At 39.3% G+C, this 20,434-nt stretch overlaps 1 protein-coding gene across 2 annotated transcripts in view; it reads right to left on the bottom strand.

Moving 5' to 3' along the window:
• AVL9 (AVL9 cell migration associated) overlaps positions 1-20,434 on the bottom strand; it is a 61,821-nt gene that overhangs the window by 37,994 nt on the left and 3,393 nt on the right. For both annotated transcript variants that reach the window (XR_010922419.1, XM_067562474.1), the window contains exon 2: positions 356-476. Coding sequence is in view for 1 of the 2 variants with exons in the window: in XM_067562474.1 (XP_067418575.1) it covers positions 356-476 (121 nt within the window). In the remaining variant the exon portion in view is untranslated. The remainder of the gene's footprint in view (positions 1-355; positions 477-20,434) is intronic.

Genomic DNA, 20,434 nt, shown 5'->3' with positions numbered 1-20,434 from the left:
GGAGTGTAGATTATTTTATTTTAGAATCATAGGCAAGTGAGGTTGTAACCTTTAAAGGAACCTCTTGTACTGAGCAAAGATTTCCTGCTGCTGGATGCATTCTCATGATCAGGGTTCAGTTTAAAGGCTCAGGTATTTTAAGTTGTTCTTTTCACAATTCCATTTCTGTAAAATCCACTTCTGCAGTTGTGGACTAAACTGCAAAATAAAGGTTAATAGAATTAAAGTAGTCATAAGCCTGGTTAGTTAACAGTTCAAGTGTCAGGATTCTTCCCCCCCAGTAGAAACCAGTGTGTCCAGCTGCTGCCACAGATGCCCACTCACAGATGCTGTAACCTCAAATCTGGTTTCTTACCTTCTTGATAGTTGTGAGCTCCATCTGGTAAGGCAAGAAAAGGCAAGTATTTCCATTCTTCTGGTAAACTGTGGCTGTCATGTCCTTCTCCTGGGATAAGGGGAGGATAGGAGAATTCAACCTGGAGAAAAAGAGACCATGTTAGCAAACACAGAAATTCACAGAAACTGCCACACCAGATCAGTCCAGCAGTACATCAAGACTAGAATTCTGTCTCCACTAGAGGCTAGATCCAAGTGCTTCACACTAAGATGCAAGAAATTCCATTGGGGACAACCTACTCATAGCAATTGGCTCTTGTCCTCCAGCATGAGGTTCTAAATCCTTTATACTACCTAACTCTCTATCTATCTATATGATCTCACTATCTATATTTACATCAAAGTGCTATTTTTAATCTTTTTAAGCTCTCGCCCTCAGTGATCTCTTGATGCAAGGAGTTCCACAGGTTAGTTGTGTACTAAGAGTATTTACTTTTATCAGTTTTAAAAGTGTTGCCTTTTAATTTCATTTGAAGACCTTTTGTTCTTATATTGCAAGATGAGGTAAATGGGAACTTCTGAGTTACCATCTGTATCTCATTCATTATCCTGAATACCTCAATCAATCCCCTGTTCATCAGCTTTCTACTTAAGAATCCTAATCTTCTCAATCGCTCTTCACATGAAGGTCTCACTATACATCTAGTCATTCACCGCCCACCTCTGGACCCCTTCTTTTTTCTGGTATGTATTTCTAGAGAAGGGTTGACTAGAATTGAACAGAGTACATTCAAGGGAAAACATAGCAATTATTTATATAACGGCATTATAATACAGTCAGTACTTTCTATGCCATTCTTTATGCAGCCTAACTTTTTACTGATCATTTCTGTGCATTAAGCAGATATTTTCATTAAGCTGTCCACGGTGACACCTATGTCTTCTGCCTGACTGGTTACAGTTAAAATAAAATGTAAAAGAATGAACAGAGTATTTGTTTTGTGCAGTAGAAAAATCTAAGGTTGCTACATGGTTTTTAGGGTGGACAGAAGGAGATGTTTTCAATTCAAGAACACAAATCAGTTTGTCAGTGATGGAAAGAGAAAGGATGATCCTTAAAATACAAGACTCTACAAAAATAGCAGTAGGGCAGACTAATCAAAAATCACTGAAAGAGAGAGAGAGATGGAGGTTCTGCTTTACAGAGTCACTCACATCGGGAATGCTGTCTTCAACAGTGTAATAATTGTGACTTGATCCAATACTGCCAATTAAAGAATTCTACAAAAATCTAAGAAAATTTATAAATGTATTAGTTAAATCAACTTGTCAAAATGAGGGAATGAGAGCTCTAGCCAAATCATCATTTATCAGTAGAGAGGGCAGATTATTAAGGGAGAAAATATAATTTCTCTTGGAAGATGTTCAACTTTAGATAAATCAGTTGTCAAAAACTTGTACAAGTATTTTTCAGATGTTGTAAGCTTCTATAGAAGATCATGCAAAGGCAAGCACGTAGAAAATCATTTCGATATTCTATGGATAATCAAATTTAAATCCAAACAATAATAGTACTGGAGGGGGGGATGACTCCAGGCTTTGTTGAGTTGTATGACACACAAATATGGGGCAAGGAAAAAAAAACCCAGCTGCACAAATTGCAATGTCGGTTTCAAACTTGCTTATTCCCCTCATACTGTATTCCATACCATCATATGCATGAAGATCTCCAGGCAATGCCAGAAAAAATCAAAGCTTCCTATGGCCATAGCAGTTCTGCACTGAACACAACCTTCTCACAAAGTACAATTTTACATGAGAGAGGAAAATGGGGGAGGAGGGGGGAAAGACATGTAACAGAAATCATAATTGATTTAAAGACAATTGTATTCCAGAATGCTACTTATAATTCCTTTCCACTAAAAAGGTATAAAAGATTGTGGAGTTTGAACAAAATAAGCAATCAAGATAAATGGGAGAAGTATTTGCTTTCAAATGAAAGAGGAACAATATAATGAGATAGTGTATCCACGAAGTAGAGCAATTGTCATTGGATAGATTTTCAGTAAAACCATATTTCATTATATACCTTCCAACTTATAGACCATGAAATTACATCATCATAAACAGTGCTGGAGTAGTTACACCAGAGAAAAGGATTTAGAATGTATAATTTGATTCTATTCCAAAATTCAGATATATTGGCTGAAAATAGCAACTGTTAACAAAAATATTACTGGAATAAGAAGTATCATCATTTGCCTGCAGGACATAACCTTGTAAATAGAAAACGTAAAAAATAAATTTTAACACACAAATGCTTGTGCAGTATTGTTCCTGGTAAGGGATATACTATAATAAGGATATAGAAGTCAGCATCTCCACTTATAAGTAAGTTATGGACTTACTAATTTCAAACCAAACTGAAGAACTTTAAAACTGTATTGTCTGTTTTTAAATTATGTGACAGAATATCCTCAAACACTACTGACAAAATTAAAAGGAGAGAGAGAGAAGACTGGACAAATGTACAATTTAAAAACAAAGCTGCTGTGTCTAAAATTGTAGCTGTGAAGTATTAGAGACTTTTTTTTTGGTGCCTGTGTGTCACTGGAGTAAAATTTCAAATTAGTATTTGTATGCAAAAGAACTTAATATGTACATAATGATTATTAAATATCTGATGATACACCTTAATATTTGAGTTTTTTGTTTGATATTTTGTCTTTAGCTCCATCTAACAGTTACAGAACAGAAGGTCGAAGTCCATGTACATGTCAATCACAATTCTAAAAATATTTTTAGTATTATAACTATAGCCAGGGCTAATAGCATGGCCTATTAATAAGCTTGCCCAACACTTCCGAATATGAGACTCTATTTTCAGTTGCCTATATTCAGCTTGCCAAATTTATCTATTTGGGCTGGAATTTGGGGCAAATGTCTGCCTGAGGGTTTATTTATTTATTTTGGTGTAAAATTTCAGCCTAACCAGGGTTCAACTGTTTCCAAGAACAAGGCTAAGGAAAAATATGTTTTGCCCATGTTAAAAAAAACATCTGGCAGCCTTTTCTTTGACGTGGTGATCTTTTCTCTAGCTATCCTATGCTTTGGAGAAGGGAGTTGGCGTTTGTGCCAGGGATGTATCGTTTGCCATCCCCATGAAAATCTGCCCAAATTTGACTAAATTATAAATCCAGGAAAAATTGCAGTTTGCACATGCTCAGGAGAGATTTCTTACATCTCTGAAGATTCTGCCCTCACTGAGCATTCCCAAGCCTTTCACAGTTTCCATGTGTGACCAGACTACGCATGTGCTAGTCCTACAGACTGACTGAGTATGCTCCAGCTCAGGGCTATGGGGGCTCATAAAGGTTTTCCATGAAACTGCTGTTCCCAGCTGCTCTGGTCGGGACTGAGAACAGGCACCAGAACTAAGAGCAGGGAGCCCGTGTTCTCAGTGACCCCCTTAATTCAGCCCGTGTGTGTGTATGCATTGTGATACAGTGTTTAGCATGGGACCATGTCACTATATTCTCCACAGGACCCCTGCCTCATTCAGTGTACTGGATGTACCTGCTCTGGGGATAAATGAGGATTCTGTAGCAAAGAAGGCTGGTGTGTGTAGGATCCCTGCCTCATTTATTGAGGAAGATGAAGAATGTGTACTGAATGAGGCTGGAACTGTAGGAGGAGAAAGGACTGTCTCATGGTTAACATAGTTGAATGCTGCCCTGGAGAACTGGCTTCTATTCCTGCTTCTGCCACAGAACTCTTATGTGATCATGGGAAAGTCACTTTTCACAGATGGCGTGTTCCTCATTTGCTGAGTGTCCTTAATATGCTGGGGTCTGATTTGCTAAAGTGTTGAGCACTCAGAGCTGCAACTCATGTCAATAGGTGCTATACTTTGAACACAAAAAGTGCTATAAGTAATTTGAAAAATCAGGACATAAGAGTGAGATTGGACTCCCAAAATTAGTGGAAACTTTTGACCTTAATTTCTCTGTGCCTCAGTTCCCTGTCTGTAAAATGGGGAGAATGCCACCTATTCTTACAGGGGTGTTGTGAAGCTCAATTAATATGTTTATGAAGCACTCAGGTACTATTGTGCTGTGCACCATAGGAAAGTCCTGGAGGAAATAAATAATTCTGTCTTCAGAGCAGGGTTTGAACAATGTGCAGTAAATAAGGTGGGGCCACACACTGAACAATAAGGAAACAATAAAATAGTAAGTGAATATCATCCATTCTATGCACTGAATGAGGCCGGGGTCCTGTGGAAAAAACAGTATGTAATTAAAGACTATCATACTGCATCTGCACATGTACAGACAACCTTAATTCCAACATTTCCTAAGTTTTGCGTGCTTGACTTTGCAACCTTAATAATCTTCTTTTAACAGTTTGTATGTAATTTTGTATAGAATGCAATGCTAAAACTTCAGTAAGAAGCTATACTGAGTACAAAAAACATCTATAAAAATGACATGGTCTTTTTTGTATATTTAATTTATTTTAAATCGCAGACACATCATAATCTGCAAAATCTATCTGTTCTCCAAGGCTTTTTCTGGACAGAGGGAAGTTAAGCTGATGAGGATCAGGAAGGTGTGGACGGGACTCCAATGCGTATTTAAGTTCATAATTTGTATTTAATAGATTTTGTACAAGCCTAAATGAATTATACATATCCCATCTTCAGTTTCCTTATTTACAAGCAAATTAGTAATTGACAACATATATGTCGTCAATTACTAATTCACTCTTAATCAAGGAAACTGAAGAGATTAAAGAATTTTTCATGAAGCCAGTTAATTACGAGCCACAACAACAAACAACAAAAAGATAATTAGCTAAATACCTTCTATGCATAAATTACAATTTTTTGTAAAACACCTCTCTTCCTGTTGTGGATGACCCCTTTTTTAAAAAATCCAGCCTCACAAATAGTGGGAGAAATCTTGGGGTCCACTGGAGTCAATGGGAGTTTGCCATTGACTTCAATGTGACCAGGCTTTCACCCTGAATCTCTGATTAACACTTACAACCATAGTTTCTTTTTATAAATTACATAGCAAGAAAGTTTTGCAAGTCACTCCAAGTTCCACCACTCTAATTCATGTGGAGGGAACCTGTTCTATTTTGGGAAAAATTTCTTTTGAATTTATTTTCCTACCTCAACAGCTAGGCTAAACCAAACCAAGAAAAGAAGCTCTGCACAAAAGACTCATTTCATTCCTATGTAGAGGGACCATCCCATTGTAAATCAGTCCAAGTCAGTATGCAAGACAGCATTTCTAGGCTTTGTTGAAATCAGAGATTTTAGAGGAAATTCTTTTATCTTCTTGATATGCTAGTCCTTGTGTAATACAATCAAGAAAAACCAGAACCCCTAAGAGTTTAATTTGAAACACTTACTGCAATTGTAACATGTGATAGAGTGAAAAACAAAGCCCAGGTAGCATGAGTGTCTATTAGCACTTTGGGCACAATTCTTGGTTTACTTTAACATTTCCCTCCCATCATGTTGGCAAACAAACCGTAGATCAGTGACTACAACTTCAAACAGTCAACAGACAAAACAATACCACACCTACATAACAAATATAATTAACTCTGTTAAGACATATGCATATAGACTATATCAAGTTAAAGTTTTCCCTTCATTTTAACTTTGCGTTCTCTTTTGACTCCATTTGCATTTCCTTTCAGACTTTACAAGCAGCTGATCATCTTTTCTGAATACCTCTCATCAATGTGTCCCAACTTGCATTACCAAAACTATGAAGTAGGACAGCTACTTAGATATGTTACAGTGACTCCATTTGTCCATTAGAGTTCCCAAAAATCTGACTTCCCATATTAACATAACATTCAGATACTGTAGTTAGTGTAAATAAATTAAAATAATCTTAAACGTTCAATCCAAAATCCTACACAAAACCTTCATATTTGACTTCAGAAACGTTCCCAGTAAGTGTTTCAGATACTGGGCTATTTCTCAATTACAATTACTCAAATATTTTGCTTTTATAAAGAGCACTAGTTTAAAAAAAAATTAAATGAAATGGAAGAATTCTTCAGGATCCTTTTCCTGTATGGTACTCCTTAAAAACCTGTCAGACTAGTGACTTCCTTACATGTGAAGAAAGGCTGCCTTTCCAGAAAGTCACATTTAGCTTCGGAGGGGAAGGGTGAGGAGTGTTACAAGGCGGTCTTGCAAAACTCTCAGAGGATGAATGTGCTATCTCTGTAGCAATCCCAGCCTAGGGGATTTGTGACCTGAACACCATATCCCAAAATGGAATATCAAGGCCTTGATTGTAGTCCACAGAAAATGTCCCAGTGGGAACTCTAAGCAGTCCCCCTCAGCAGGCACCTCAACTGGTGCTCCAGGGCGTGCAGCTTCTGTCCAATGCTTTCTCCCCTACTTCCCTGTCTCTGGCCAGCTATGCTGGCTCATGCAAACAGGGGAAGCTGTGGCCCTACTCTCAACCTGCCACATCCACTTTGCAGAAATTATTCCTGAGCACTGGGTGGAGGACACAAGAACTGGGGAAATGCTCCTCCCCCCATGTTCATCCCCATAGGCTCCAAACACAATCTGGCTGTGGATTTGGTAAATATCTAAAGGTGCAAACTAGATATTTAAAAATAAAACGGGGGAGAAAGGAGAGAAGTGAAGGAAAGGAGACAGACAAGTTCAAAAATATTTTACTTTCTCCTGTAAGTCACTGATTTGACTCCACCAGACCCTTCAGAGTCTCAAGTGAAGCAAGTTTGGTGGTCTCTATGTCCAGCTCCTAACTGACAGGTTTCCACAACCCCAAAACTGCACTATGATTGATTTTAATTTGTCCACCTTACTGGCAGTCCCAGCACAAAGGCCAATAACTGAATGGCATGGAGACCAGTATTGTCTCTCCCCAAAGATCATCTCTCCAGGGGAACACATTAATTGGGCAGTGGGAGAAATCATTCATTGCTACTACATAGGCTGTACCTGTCCTGTGGATAACTAAAGGAATGTAGTTTTTGGGCTGTCAGCCTGGTACCTTTCACCAGCAGTAAACACACACACACACACACACACACACACACACACACACACACACACCCTTTTAATCAGGCATCATATAACTGCCCTCCCAAAACGTAAGTGTAACACATTAGCACCAGCTGGTCATCTTGTATCAGAATGTCATCCCAAACTGAAATTATATAATTACATGCCAAATAGAGAGGCTGCTTGACAATGAAATCTGAGAATGGATAATCACTGACAACTTTTTAATGCAAAGAAATTTACAGAATCAATATTAAGAATCTGAAGCCAACTAATAAAATGAAGAAAGAGCATATCATGGTGTGGGTGCTCAGCCAGTGTACCTGTGACTCATCAGCTGACCCCAACTGGACTTCAAAGAAGGCAGCTGGGTCCTAGAAAGGGAAATATCAGATGACTCAGAGTTGCCTGAATCAGTTAGGAAATGGACAGGTGAGAGTTGCCAGAGCTAGGAGACTGTATGTGGTTCCTAGGGAAGGCAGAAGAGCAGCAAGAGGGGTTTGCCATCTGATCTCCTTGTGTCATACAAGGTTATAATCCAGACTAATGCATAGCTGTGTAGCCCCTGCCCTGTAACCTGGGGTGCCCTTTACAATGCTTTGCTACTGTAGCCTCCAGCATGTAAATCATTTCCAGCTATGTCTGTGTGTGCTGCAGCTAGCCAGCCACACCTTGGCTGTCATCAGCCTTAAAGATTACCAGGGTGACCCCCGCCCATACCTAGTCTCAGATTTCCCCCCAGAAACATATGTCCTGTACTGCCCAGCACTGTCCTGGACAGTGAATAATATGCACACAACTTGTTACCGCAAATGAGTTACCCAGACAATTCAACCTGAACTTACCGGATTAGATAAAACAAGAAAACAAATTTATTAAGTACAAAGAGATAGATTTTAAGTGAATACAAGTAACAAGGCATAAAAGTCAGTAACAGTTACAAGAAAAATAAAGATAAAATGTTTATTAATACCTAACAAACTATATCAGATTCAAGCAATGTTTCTCACCACATGCTATCAGCAGTTTACTGACCAAACTCTTTAGGTCAGGATCCCTGTCCCAGTCCAATGGCTGCTTCATTTTGTCTCTTCAGGTGCAGTGAATGCGATGGATAGGGAGGAAGAAGGGATGTCTTTGGGTGTTTGTCCCTCTCTTTTATAGTTTCAGTCTCCCTCTTGAAAAACATTTCCAGCTGAGAGCCAGGAGACAAGGTCTATGTGGAATTATATTCCCCGCTTTTTTTTGTTTTTAAACCCGTTTGAACTTCCTTTGTTTTCCCCCTCTGCTTGATGACCCCCTTTACTGCTTAAATGAAAATTAAGGCAAGAACACATTCCTTCCTTTGTTTAGGGACAAATTATACCTCACTAGACATATTTTGTACAAAGATTATTACAATAGTGTGAAAGGTGTGAATAAAGGGGTGTATTCCATCACACTCCCCAAGCAGGAGAACCAGGCCCAGAGGGCTGAAGGCAGAACTGCAGCAAAAGGAGTTACCTGCTGGCTTCCAAGATGTAGAGGGCTGAAGGCAAGGGGGTAGAATAGGGTCTTTACCCACCAACATCTCCAAGCTAGAGAGCTGGAAAACGTTAATGGAACAGGAGGAATGAAAGATGCTCCCCTGGTGAGGATAAACACCCAGGCTGTGGGGGTTCCTGCTGGGAGGAGCAGCATTCCACTCAAGCGGGAAGAGCTCAGATGTCTTTCCTGGTAAAAGGAAAGGAGAGGACCGAAGAAGAGCCCAGGTGTGACAGAAGATGCCAGAGAGCGGTTTGTGGGGGCATCGTGTCATGGAATTTTAAGAACCATATGCACTGGGGTGTGAGAAATGGACTATGTTTGGGCCTTTTGTTATGGATGATCTAAATTATGTTTTGGTAATAAACCAGCCAAAGGAGGATATTATTAAGGAAGAGAGCTGTTGTAGAGTTACTGGGGTCTTTGAGAGGAAAACTGAGGCAAGCACATCTCTCATGCTGCAGCCTGCCATAAGACGGCACTCTAAGTAAGACCACCTTCTCACAGAGCAAGTCTCCAGTACTTCAGTGCAAATACCACCATTTTATGCTTACATACAAGGATGTCAAAGTCCTTTACAAAATTTAAATCAGCCTCGTAGCCCCTATAACTTAAGTAAAATTCATGCAACAACAAAAAAAACACAGTCATTGGCTGAGTCCAAAACAGATTCCAGGCATTCTGACTTCTGGTCTCATGCTCTAACCATTAGACAAAGCTACTTTCCATTTCTGAGGTTTAGTCCTGTCTATTTCCTTGTTTGAGATTTGTTTTTAGAGTTAGTAAAACATGAGTGAGTGTTTAGAAAGAAATGCTCACCTCTATCTGAATACATAACATAATTCAATTCACACTGGCTTCCATTCATATGCAAATTGCCTTACAGCTGGGCAAAAAGTTATAAAATAACAGAGGCAGGGAACTTGGAGTCAGGACTTCTGGGTCATAATTCCATCTCTGTCACTGGCAAGCAGTGTAGCCTTGAATAAATAATTTAACCTCTTTGTGCCTCCCTCCACTTTACCCATATGTAAAATGGATATGTTACCTACCTTATAGAGGTATTGCAGGCTGAATTAATGTTTGCAAAGTGCTTTGAAATCTTTGCACTTTTATAACACTTTCAGCCAAAATGTTGTTAAGATGACCCTTTATTGATCATTCAGTTCAAATTTTAAGCTGCAGTTAAAAGGTGCTATAAAATTGTAAAGGAATATTTAGTAGTCTTCTCATAGTTCAGATGTTAAAAAGAGGAAAAAGGTCAAGTATGGGACTTCAAAGAAATAACTGCAGTAACATTAAAATAGTAATATTGTTCTTTTGAAAAGGAAAACTTTAAGAACATTTTAAACAAATGTACAATGTTTCCTAATTAAGGGAAATAATCTCCCCTCTGCTTATGTGTCTAACTACCATTAATGCTAAAGAAAATAGATCTTGTCATACTGTGTACAACATTAAAAAAACCAGTGAGTATTAAATATACTATATTTACACACAGTTCATGTAAGGCTGCAACAACTGCCATGCACTTTGTGAATACCTGAGGGGCTGTTGACAAGCTGAATGGGAGCACGGTAAAGTGGTAGTGCACATGGTTCACCACAAATTGGAGGAACCTCTGTGACCCTGGAAGAGTGAAATGTGAAAATAAGGACCCTTCAAATCGAGAGTGGCGTACTAGTTCCCTGGATCCAGAGACAGGATAATGGAGGCCAAGGAGATCATGCATAACTTCAGCTTCTTCACGAATCAGTTGAGGTTTTGCAGGTCCAGGATCAGTCTGAGCCCACCATTGACTTTTGGGATTAGGAAATAATGCGAGTAGAACCCCGACCCCTTAACTCTGGTGGAACCTCCTTCACTGCTCCCACCCTTAAAAGCAACTCCTGGGCTACAAGCTGCCCATGAGAAAGGTCCCTGAAAAGGGATGGGGAAGGAAGGTGGGAGAGAGAGGAACAACTGAACTGAAAGATGTATCCAGGTGCATAGTATCGTATGTAGTACCCAATGATGTGAGGTAATGCTGGCCCACGCCCGATAGATATGGGATAGCCAGTCCACAAAAACTGGGAAAGTTGGATCCAAACATTGTCCTGGTACATCATCCCCAAACATCCCATCAAAAGGCCTGCTTTGGCCACTCTCAGAAACTCAGATAAGATGAGCCAAAAAAAAAAAGTATATTTCTATTTTGTTCAATAGTTTTGTGCTGCCTTTTGATGCCTCATTGCCAAGGTGCCACCACTGACAGCTCCCGAATGGCAGGGGATGGCAGTACGGGGAATGACAACTTCCTCGCTGCCTCAAAAGCTTCTGGCATGGATGGTAACGCCAGGGTAGTTGTGCTCCGATCACTCTCTCTCTCGGTCGAGAGTCCAAAAGGTGCCGGACTCAACGGTGCCCTTCCCAGGGCTGGAATCAATGGTAGTGTATGTGCAGCTGGTACCTCTGAGTGGCCTGGCACAGGTCACACTCTGCCAGTGTCTCTACGCCAACAGATCTTAGGCTTGGGGATTGCCCATGGTCAGTCTTCCTCTGCTTCTTTCTTGGTACTGGCGATGGAGAGCGCTGCCAAAAGTCCAGTGCAGAAAGTGGTCTTCTTTGTCACCAGGGATCACTGTCGGTGCCAGGAGTCCCGGGAAGCAGAAGAAGAGTCCTTCCTCAGCACTGGAGAAGCAGAACAGCGCTGCATCTCTTTTGGAGACAACAGGGCATTTCTTACTGAAGCAAAAGTACACGGTGCCAAGTCGGTGTGGCTCGGCTCAGAGGCAGGACGAAGTCTGGTGTCCCTGTCCTTAGCATAGGACCAGAACCCACTGCAGATCCTGCAACGCTCTTGCACATGGGACTCTCCCAGACACTTAAATTAGCTGAATGAGGGTCACTAATAGGCATCAGCTTATGGCATGACGCCCACTGCTTAAATCCTGGGGACTGAGGTATGCCCTGGTGCCGGGGAAGATCTAACCCTGCTAAGCGGGTTATACTAATCTAACTGATTTACTATCTAAATAACTGAATTTTAATCACTACAAACTATTTTCAAAGAACAGAACAGAGTCCACTGAGAGAGGTATTTGCGGGAAACGCAATGATGAGCTGAAGTTTTCAACCATCATGGGCGGTAAGAAGGAACTCAGGGTATGGGAGGGCCCTTTATTCGGGAGCTATGAGCGCACGACTCTAGGGAGCATGGGAGCCAACCCAATGGATACCACTGAAGGAAAAACTTTCTGGTGACGGTGCTCTGGATGACCACAAACCTACATTGGAATGGACATGAGCAAGCACTTGAAGATGAAGAATAAACTCTCCCCTGGCGCAGAGATTGGTTAAAAAAAAAAAAAAAGTTAGCAAAAGCAAAAATTGCATCCTAGAAACATCTCCCCTTACGTCCACCAAATATGGAAATAGGTCAAGAAAAAAATCAACCCTACAAACAGCTAGAACCTCCCTTTGCTCTGGAAAGGGGTGCCACAACATAGGACTCTGGACAGGAGACCCACCCTAGCAGATTATAATTGCAAGGCAGGATCATAGGGCACAAGGTGAAAGCTTAAATATTTTGGACTAGGTACAAAAAGAAGAGACCATAACTTTGCTTCTTTATTGTCTCCTACTTTTAAAAGCAGGTTAAAATATAAGTCATTGAAAAGCAAGCATGCAATTTCAGGATATTTTTCCACATGGTTTCTTTAGGCACAAGGCAAATAGGCTATGCACTGACTGTTCAGGCCAATTTCACATAATTGATGTTCTGTACCTAAATACAATACACTAGGCTTTCTTTTGCTACATGTATGAATGAGCTTTTCTCAATTATAAAAATGAGAGAGTACATAATTTAGGAACACTGTAAAGTTAAAGTTTTCTTCCCTCTAAGATGCAAGAAAACACATTCAATTAAAATGTAACTCTTTTCAAGGATTACCTATATTTCGCAGGGGTGGTTCTTCAAAAAAGTTAAATTTTTAATTCAGTGTGTGTGTTCTCGCATCTTAGAAGGAAGAATATTTTAACTTTCCAATATTCCTAAATTATGCACTAAATATGGATGAAAGAACAAGTGCCACAACGCTGGAAAGGTGGTATCACAGTGGCATTACCAAAAAAGGATGATCTTACTCTGTGACCAAACTGGAGAAGTATTGCTAACAATCATAGGCAAAGCACTGACTATCATTATGCTGAACAGAACAAAAGAAGGCAGTGACTGAAATATTACAAGAACAGGCTGGGTTCCGTCTAGATAGATCATGCTGTGAACAAATATTCACTCTTTGACAGATCATTGAAAAAGATGCTACTTGGCAAAAATCCATCTTAATCAACTTGAAGAAAGCATTTGATTGTGGAATATTGCAAGAAGCTATGGGATACCAGAGAAGCTGAACAACATAACAAGGAGTTTATCTGATGGAAGTAGATGCGCAGTAAGAATAGATATAGGCCTGGGCGAGTGCTTTGATATTGTGACTGGAGTTAGACAAGGGTGTGTGTTATCACCAATCCTCTCTGCATTAGCAATAGACTGGGTGATGAAGTGGCAACAAAAGGCATTATGGATAGCACAAAATGGGCTGGCGGAGACAAGTTACACAACTGACAACATTGCCGATTACATTGTTTTATTAAGTACGACATGGAATGGAATGATTGTCCTTACATCAGAGGTAGAACAGGAAGCATAAAAACTGTAAATTGATGCAGAGAAAACCATTATGAAGATAGGAAACCAGATAACAGATACAAACTGTGACAGATATGGCAATTTCCTGCAATACCCAGGACAAACCTGATTGAATTAAGTTAATCCTTACCGTATTCATTTATGTATCACTGTTGTTGAGGCATTGTATATAATTTCATGGGGGGAGGGAAACCACAGCCCTCCACAAACAAAGTACTGTGGTAATTTAGCAAATTCACTCAAGTCGTAACACACCCTGAGAGGCACTAGCACCTGGAGAGACTTGCATTTACTGGTTCAGACTGGATTCTCTAGAGAACAGCAAACAAAGAAAGGATTTTTGAATAAATAACCTGTGTTTAAAAAAGACTCAAGGTCTTCGCTCTGATAATACAAATAAATAGGACTTTTTGTCCAAGGGGAGGACCCCAATCCTTAGGGAAGGGCTGGAAGGACTGGCACCAACCAGAGTCCTTGAGGAGATGAGGGAGCTGTCTCTGGTAAGCTTATTAATATATGTAGCTTCTTTTATTTTTAACACGTTTTCGCAAATGCTTTTACCCTAAAAATAAATGGTCTTGCTCAGAATTAAGCTAAGAGCTGAGTGGTAATTTAACTGTGAGTAATTAAACGGTTTATAGCCTCTGAGGAGAAAAGCAGAGCAAGCCTGCTTATGTAGTCTCCTGGGGAATTCATAGCATAGGCAGGGAACTGGGCAACTTGGAAAAACCCCAGTCTGAAGAGAGAGAAATGCATGTCTCTGCCCAAGAGACTGCTGGAGGCTTGAGGGTGGGTGCCTTGCTGGACCATGGAGGGAGTTACAGATGGAGTTGCCCTGAACTGTGACATAAAGGCATCTGTGGTTGGAAAAGAAAGTGAACATGTAGAAGAGTTCTACCATCTGGAGAGTGTGATAACATTTGAAGGTGGCTATGAAAAAGGTATTCATATGAGATTAGGAAAACCAAACACAACCTTTGGAAGGTGGAACAACATCTGGTGAAACTGAATTACAGGGCAGATTATATTATATGATTGTCCTGAGCAGAGAGTTGGTTGATGACAGTGTTTAAAAAAAGATTGGAGGATGCCCACCACAGATGGCTGAGGAAGAGTCTACACATTTCATGTAAAGACAAAACAACAAATGCAAGACTAAGGGAGCTAACAAAGCAGGATATGTTAAAAAACCATCAAAGAAAGAAGGCTCAGGTGGTTGGAACACATATGCCACATAGAATATGGGAGACATGTTAGCAAGCATTGAATTGGGTATGCAAGGAAAGAACGAGAAAACAAGGAAGACCAAGGAAGAACAGCCAGAAGACGGTCAGAAAATATATTGAATGTGCTGGCTTCATCTGGGAAGAAGGTTCACAACTAGAAAGTGACCGTAATTAATGGAGAAATTGGACTGCCTGAGGTACCAGCAACACAGAAGGAACTAAAAGTCTAAGGACAACATCAGGTGTTTCATTCCTGGAGCCCACACTGTACTTGTAACGTAATACACAGGCAACTTATACTGTGCACTCATTCTTGGGGGAAAAACAAAACCATACTGCCATAAGCTATGCTGATTTTTCATTACCGTGCTTTTGGGGAAAAACAAACATTCACATTCGATGGTTCTGATACCTTTTAAAAACATGTTTTGGAAGATCTCTAGGAACACAATCTTTTGCCCCATTAAAAGGATTTGCATTTATGCATCGAAGTGTTCCCTATTATGTTTATTACATGTATTCAGCAAACTCATTCTGTATTGTTGTATAGGAAAGTGTAGCAAAGTTACTGCTGTTTTACAAATTAAGGATCTGGAACAAACAACAGTAGCTGGATGCATGATCAGTCTAAGACAAAAACGATAACATCCCATTATCCATACTTGCTTTTGCATCACCATCAGAGATGGGTATGTTTAAATAAGCTGAAAGAATGCTTTGGGGTTATGCATTCTAGGCAATATTCACCCATCATACTAGGGTGTGGGCAAACTGAAGAATGAGTGCACATGGGATCCTGGACACTGAGTATATCAGAGCCGTGCTTCATGCCAGCTCTTCATAAACAAGTAGGAAGAGAGATTTGAGGTCAATTGGTGACATGGTCACTGTGTCTAAGATTACACAGATGTAGTGGCCACATACCTAATTTACAGTACACACAAGGGGTCAGGTTTCCTACTCCAGATCAGAAGCTAAAATACAGTAAAGGGACTGTATATTTGCTTAACAATCTGAGCATGGGTTTGTAGTGAATTCTATCCCTTCAATCCCCACATAGTTCCTCTACTTAAAACTTGTTTCTTAAGTTTTATGGAGAGGGCAAGGTGAAAAGTCAATATTTTCCTTATTCTTTAAAATAACACCACCATTTTGCATTATAATAGCGCCTTCTTTCTGAGGAGCTCAAAACATTTTACAAATAAGGCATCATCCCCATTTTGCAGATAATGAAACAAAGTTTAGGGCACAGATCTCAAATAACTTGCCCAAGGTCACAGAGGAATTAGCTAAGCTGGGAACAGAACTAAATTCTCCTGACTCCCAGTCTTGTGCCTTAACCACAAGATGATCCTTTCCTCTCCAAAGCCAGCATTTTCATCATGATTTGTGTCTAGAAGTGATCTGTATCATTTTCCTAACAGAAAGGTCTAACAAAATATTAATGAGAAATAAAGGTTTTGTAGGCTACTCTGTGCTTGTATAACATAATTAACCTTTTAAAAAGCAAATCAAGTTCCTGACCTAACACAGTTTTAATGGTGTGAAAATATATTGTTGTTCTGAGCAATACTTTTGATGCAGAGAAAACCAAAACCAGGAATAACCTGTTTTCGCTCCCATCAGCTATTCTACAAGACTGTGAAGCTCAGTATAGCTGCTAGAAAAGTTGATCTATTTTTGAAAAAGAAGCACCTCTAGCAATCCAAGCCTTTCTAAAGAATCCTGAAACTAGCTGAACAACAGAATATAAACAAGTCAATCTGAATTAAGCCAATGCCTGCAGAAGTGCCAAAGGAGCAAGCCACCTTAAGATATTCCATATAAATACGAAGTCCTCTGTCAGGTACTTGTATTTCATTTGGGCTGTCCAGGCTTGATGTCATGCCATGACCTTCATTTCTGAAGTACCAGCAACTGGTTTTATTCTGAGGACTTCTCTCACAACTGAAATGTTTCAATCAATATTTTTCTTTGTTTATTCTGTTTCATAAATTGATTAAAGCAACGTTTTCACCATAATTCTTATATATTAAGGGGATATGGTACATAATACTTTTAAAGCAGCTCTCTCCACATGTACATGAGCAATACAGTACAGCAGATATTCCATAGATCAGGTCTACTATATATTTATCTTGGATTCACAGCTGAAAAAGTTGAGGAGACAGTAGTAAAACCACAATAAAATATGCTTTTGAGCTATTTCTTTTCATGTTGGTTCTTTTTATTATTTATCTCAAGGCTTTGGGATTTGATATGGCATGAGGCACATTTGAATTAGTAGAACCTATTTAACATCTCTTCTCCTTTTGTTACGAGAAATTTTTAACTTTCCCGTACTCTTAAAACACGAATATGTATATACCAGGCATATATATGATAAAGTGACGGAGAGAGGATACATGCTCAAAATGTTCCCTCTTATCTCACTAGTAAAATAATTTTTCTTCTTGGCTCTCAATATTCAAGCCATGTTATTTATTTTAAAAATAAAATGGGTGAGATATAGGAGTACATTTTTACAGCTAACAAAGAAGGAAAAGTGCAAAATTCTGACTAATAAAGTTTTTTTTTTTAATTTAAAAAGCAGCAAACAAGCAAAATATTTCTTTTTCCCTGGCCACAACAATAAGGTTATCTAACCAAGTGGCTTCAAAACTTAGCTCTGAAGGGACAAAATATTTTACATCTATTTTGGAATATCAACTGAAATTCATTTATCTCCCAATTACACCATTGAATAATCAAATAAAGGAGACTTTTGCCAATGAGGAAAGTGGAACAAAGAACGAGATGTGGTTCATTCTAGAAGTACTGGAAAGAGAACTGTATTTCACATTCACCTAAAACTATAGATATTATTACATGTAAACCATGCCAAAAAGCCAGCCTTACTGTCACAAATTCTATGATTTATGGGTTCTGGGTTGATTATTCCTTAATATTTGTGACTTTTCCCACACTGGGATTTTTGTATGTGGTTAGATAGTGATAATAAACAGCTAAACCAGTCTCAGTGGAACCCTGAGAGTTGCCAGGTTAAAATCTGTACTGTACAGGAGGCAAGGAAGAGCAGAAGCAATCATATTTATAACTAGTGCTTTATTGTGCAATTATGAGGAGTCAATTTTTATTATCTGATTCAGACAAAGGGTCGCAGGGCCTGATTCACGGTTGTCCTGCACCTGGTGTAGTCATTTACACCAATGAAAAGTAGTATAAAATACTACTGAATCAGAATGGTAACATTTTACATCCAATCCATACAGGTACAGGCTATTACACGAGGTGCAGGATAGCAGTAAATCAGACCTGCACAGTTCATAAAGCTGTATCTTGGAAGTGCTGCTGCTCTTTCTGCCTATACAGAGTCTGAGGCAGAAATACAGAGCTGAAGAGGAAATTGCTACTCCCTCCTATCCATCCTCCTGCATTACTGCTCTGTGGCTGACCAGGCAGGCACTAAAGATAATGGTTTTCAATAATATTTTTAAAACAACCATTTAGATGTTATTAAATATTCTAAGTAATTTTATTCACAGTAGACAGCTATTTTGATTAAATTAATGCCAGCTCGGACTTTTGGCAAGTTTCATAAGTTGATGATATTTGCCATTTTATTTCTTAGCCAGAAAGTGACATTCCATATAATTTATTGCGACAAGTCTATAACCTTGTGCATCTACACAGCAAGTAGCTGCAAGTCTCAGAGCCCGGACTGACAGACTCAGGCTTGCACTATGGCACTAAAATTAGCTGTGTAGCCTTTTGGGCTCAGGCTGGAGCTTGGGCTCTGAAGCCTAGGGAAGGGGGTGGGCTACACAGCTGGTTTTAGCCCTGTAATCTGAGCCCTGCGAGGCTGAATCTGTTAACCTGGACTCTGAGACTCAATGCCGCTCGCTCGCTGTGTAGACGCATTCTGTAAGTGCTGCTCAAAAAACTATCGTAGCATAGTATTCAAATAGATTATCGCTTTTCTTAATGTATTGCTGCAGAACTTATCAAATACCAGAGGAATAGTCTCCAAGATAACTTCTTAGAATAGGAAGAAGATGCTATCATCATATCCACATCATCTTTGTGGCAAGAAGGTTTGATAAGCAGCTCTTTCTGAACATTTCATCAATGTCACAACATAAGTAATCAATAATGGGTACTAAACCAGCAGTACTCTTAGATGCCTGCTGCTACACAGAAACTCAACATACGGCTTCTCAACAGGCTTAAACTCTACAAACCTGAGAGATCCCCATGATTTGTTCTTGAAATCAGGATTCTTGATTTAATGATGCTTCTACGCACTGCATGGCCAACTCAATGGTCAGTGGCAATTCTGAAATTTGCACAACTTCACAGAAAATGTGACCGTCAGCTTTCTCTACTTGTTCAGCAAGCACTCTATTTCATGTGTTGTAAATATTTGTTCCATATCTTATATAAGCCTACTTTACCCAGAAGAAAATACAAGACGAATCAGCTTAGACAAAAGCATTGCAAAAATTACGAAAATTACAAAAATACCTCATAAGTTCATACTATAAAATCATCTCAAATAGGCTGATGCTCTGAGGCTTTTTATACATCACCAAATAAGTCATTTTCATGTACAACTGGTCGTGGTTCTATACAAAATTTGAGAAAAAATAAAACAACGCACACAGGAAAAAATATTTACAGAATTATCTTTAACAGAAATTAAATATAGGAAAAGTTAAGTTCTACAGAACAGAAATGTATCTTCTTATTCCTGACCAAGGCCAACAGGCATAGACAAACAATTCCGGTAACTGAATGATATCTATACAAAACAATGCCAATCTAATTAAAAATCAGAGCACATGAAGGTCCAATGACTTCTGCTATCTATTATTAATCATACACAAAGAATCCAAAATATATATGCCAAGTGTAGATATAATAAAGATCTACACACGCAGCAGTTTTGCATTACAGATTTTAATTTCTACCAAAGAGATGACTTTAGACCTAAAGAGAGTCAACAAAGAGGTGCCGACGTGTTTCAGTATAACACCAAGATTTGCAAAGAGACTCGATTTTATATGAATTTTCTGATTAAAAAAAGAGACCCTCACAGATCACAATACTTGAAAAGTTTCTCCAGTGAGCAGGATGCCAGCAGTGCAGTGAAACTTCCTGTCATCAATAATCACATTATTTTCATTCTGCTGCTGCTCCTGTAGGCAGAGGGAAGTGTAACAGAAAGGGAAAAGAGGATACCCGCCCTCCTCCAACAGAATGATGAAACCACAGAAGCCAAAAGATAAAAGTACATGTGATTCCAAGCTCCACTGCCTCTGAGCAGCTGCGGGCAAGGTGAGTCCAAATATGCTGGCCTTCCTGCTGACACCCAACCAGTGCCCATCTTCCATAACAGCCTCTGGTTAGCGGGTGTCTGATAAATATTGCAAGCCCAGAAAGATGATGTAAGTACTGTTGTAGCAACTGATCTTGCAAACATGTACATGTGAGTAAATTTACCCATGTGAGTAGCCCCATTAAATCAGGTCTATAGTAATAAAAAATGTTCCAAATACTTGGTTTGATTAAAATATATTTGGATCA

This window comes from Emydura macquarii, unplaced genomic scaffold (assembly GCF_026122565.2).
Source record: "Emydura macquarii macquarii isolate MOO-44397 ecotype Brisbane River unplaced genomic scaffold, CSIRO-AGI_Emac_v2 contig_2432, whole genome shotgun sequence".
Classification (NCBI taxonomy): domain Eukaryota; kingdom Metazoa; phylum Chordata; order Testudines; family Chelidae; genus Emydura; species Emydura macquarii.
The sequence above is the reverse complement of the archived record's forward strand: the minus strand, read 5'-3'. Positions and strand labels throughout refer to the sequence as shown.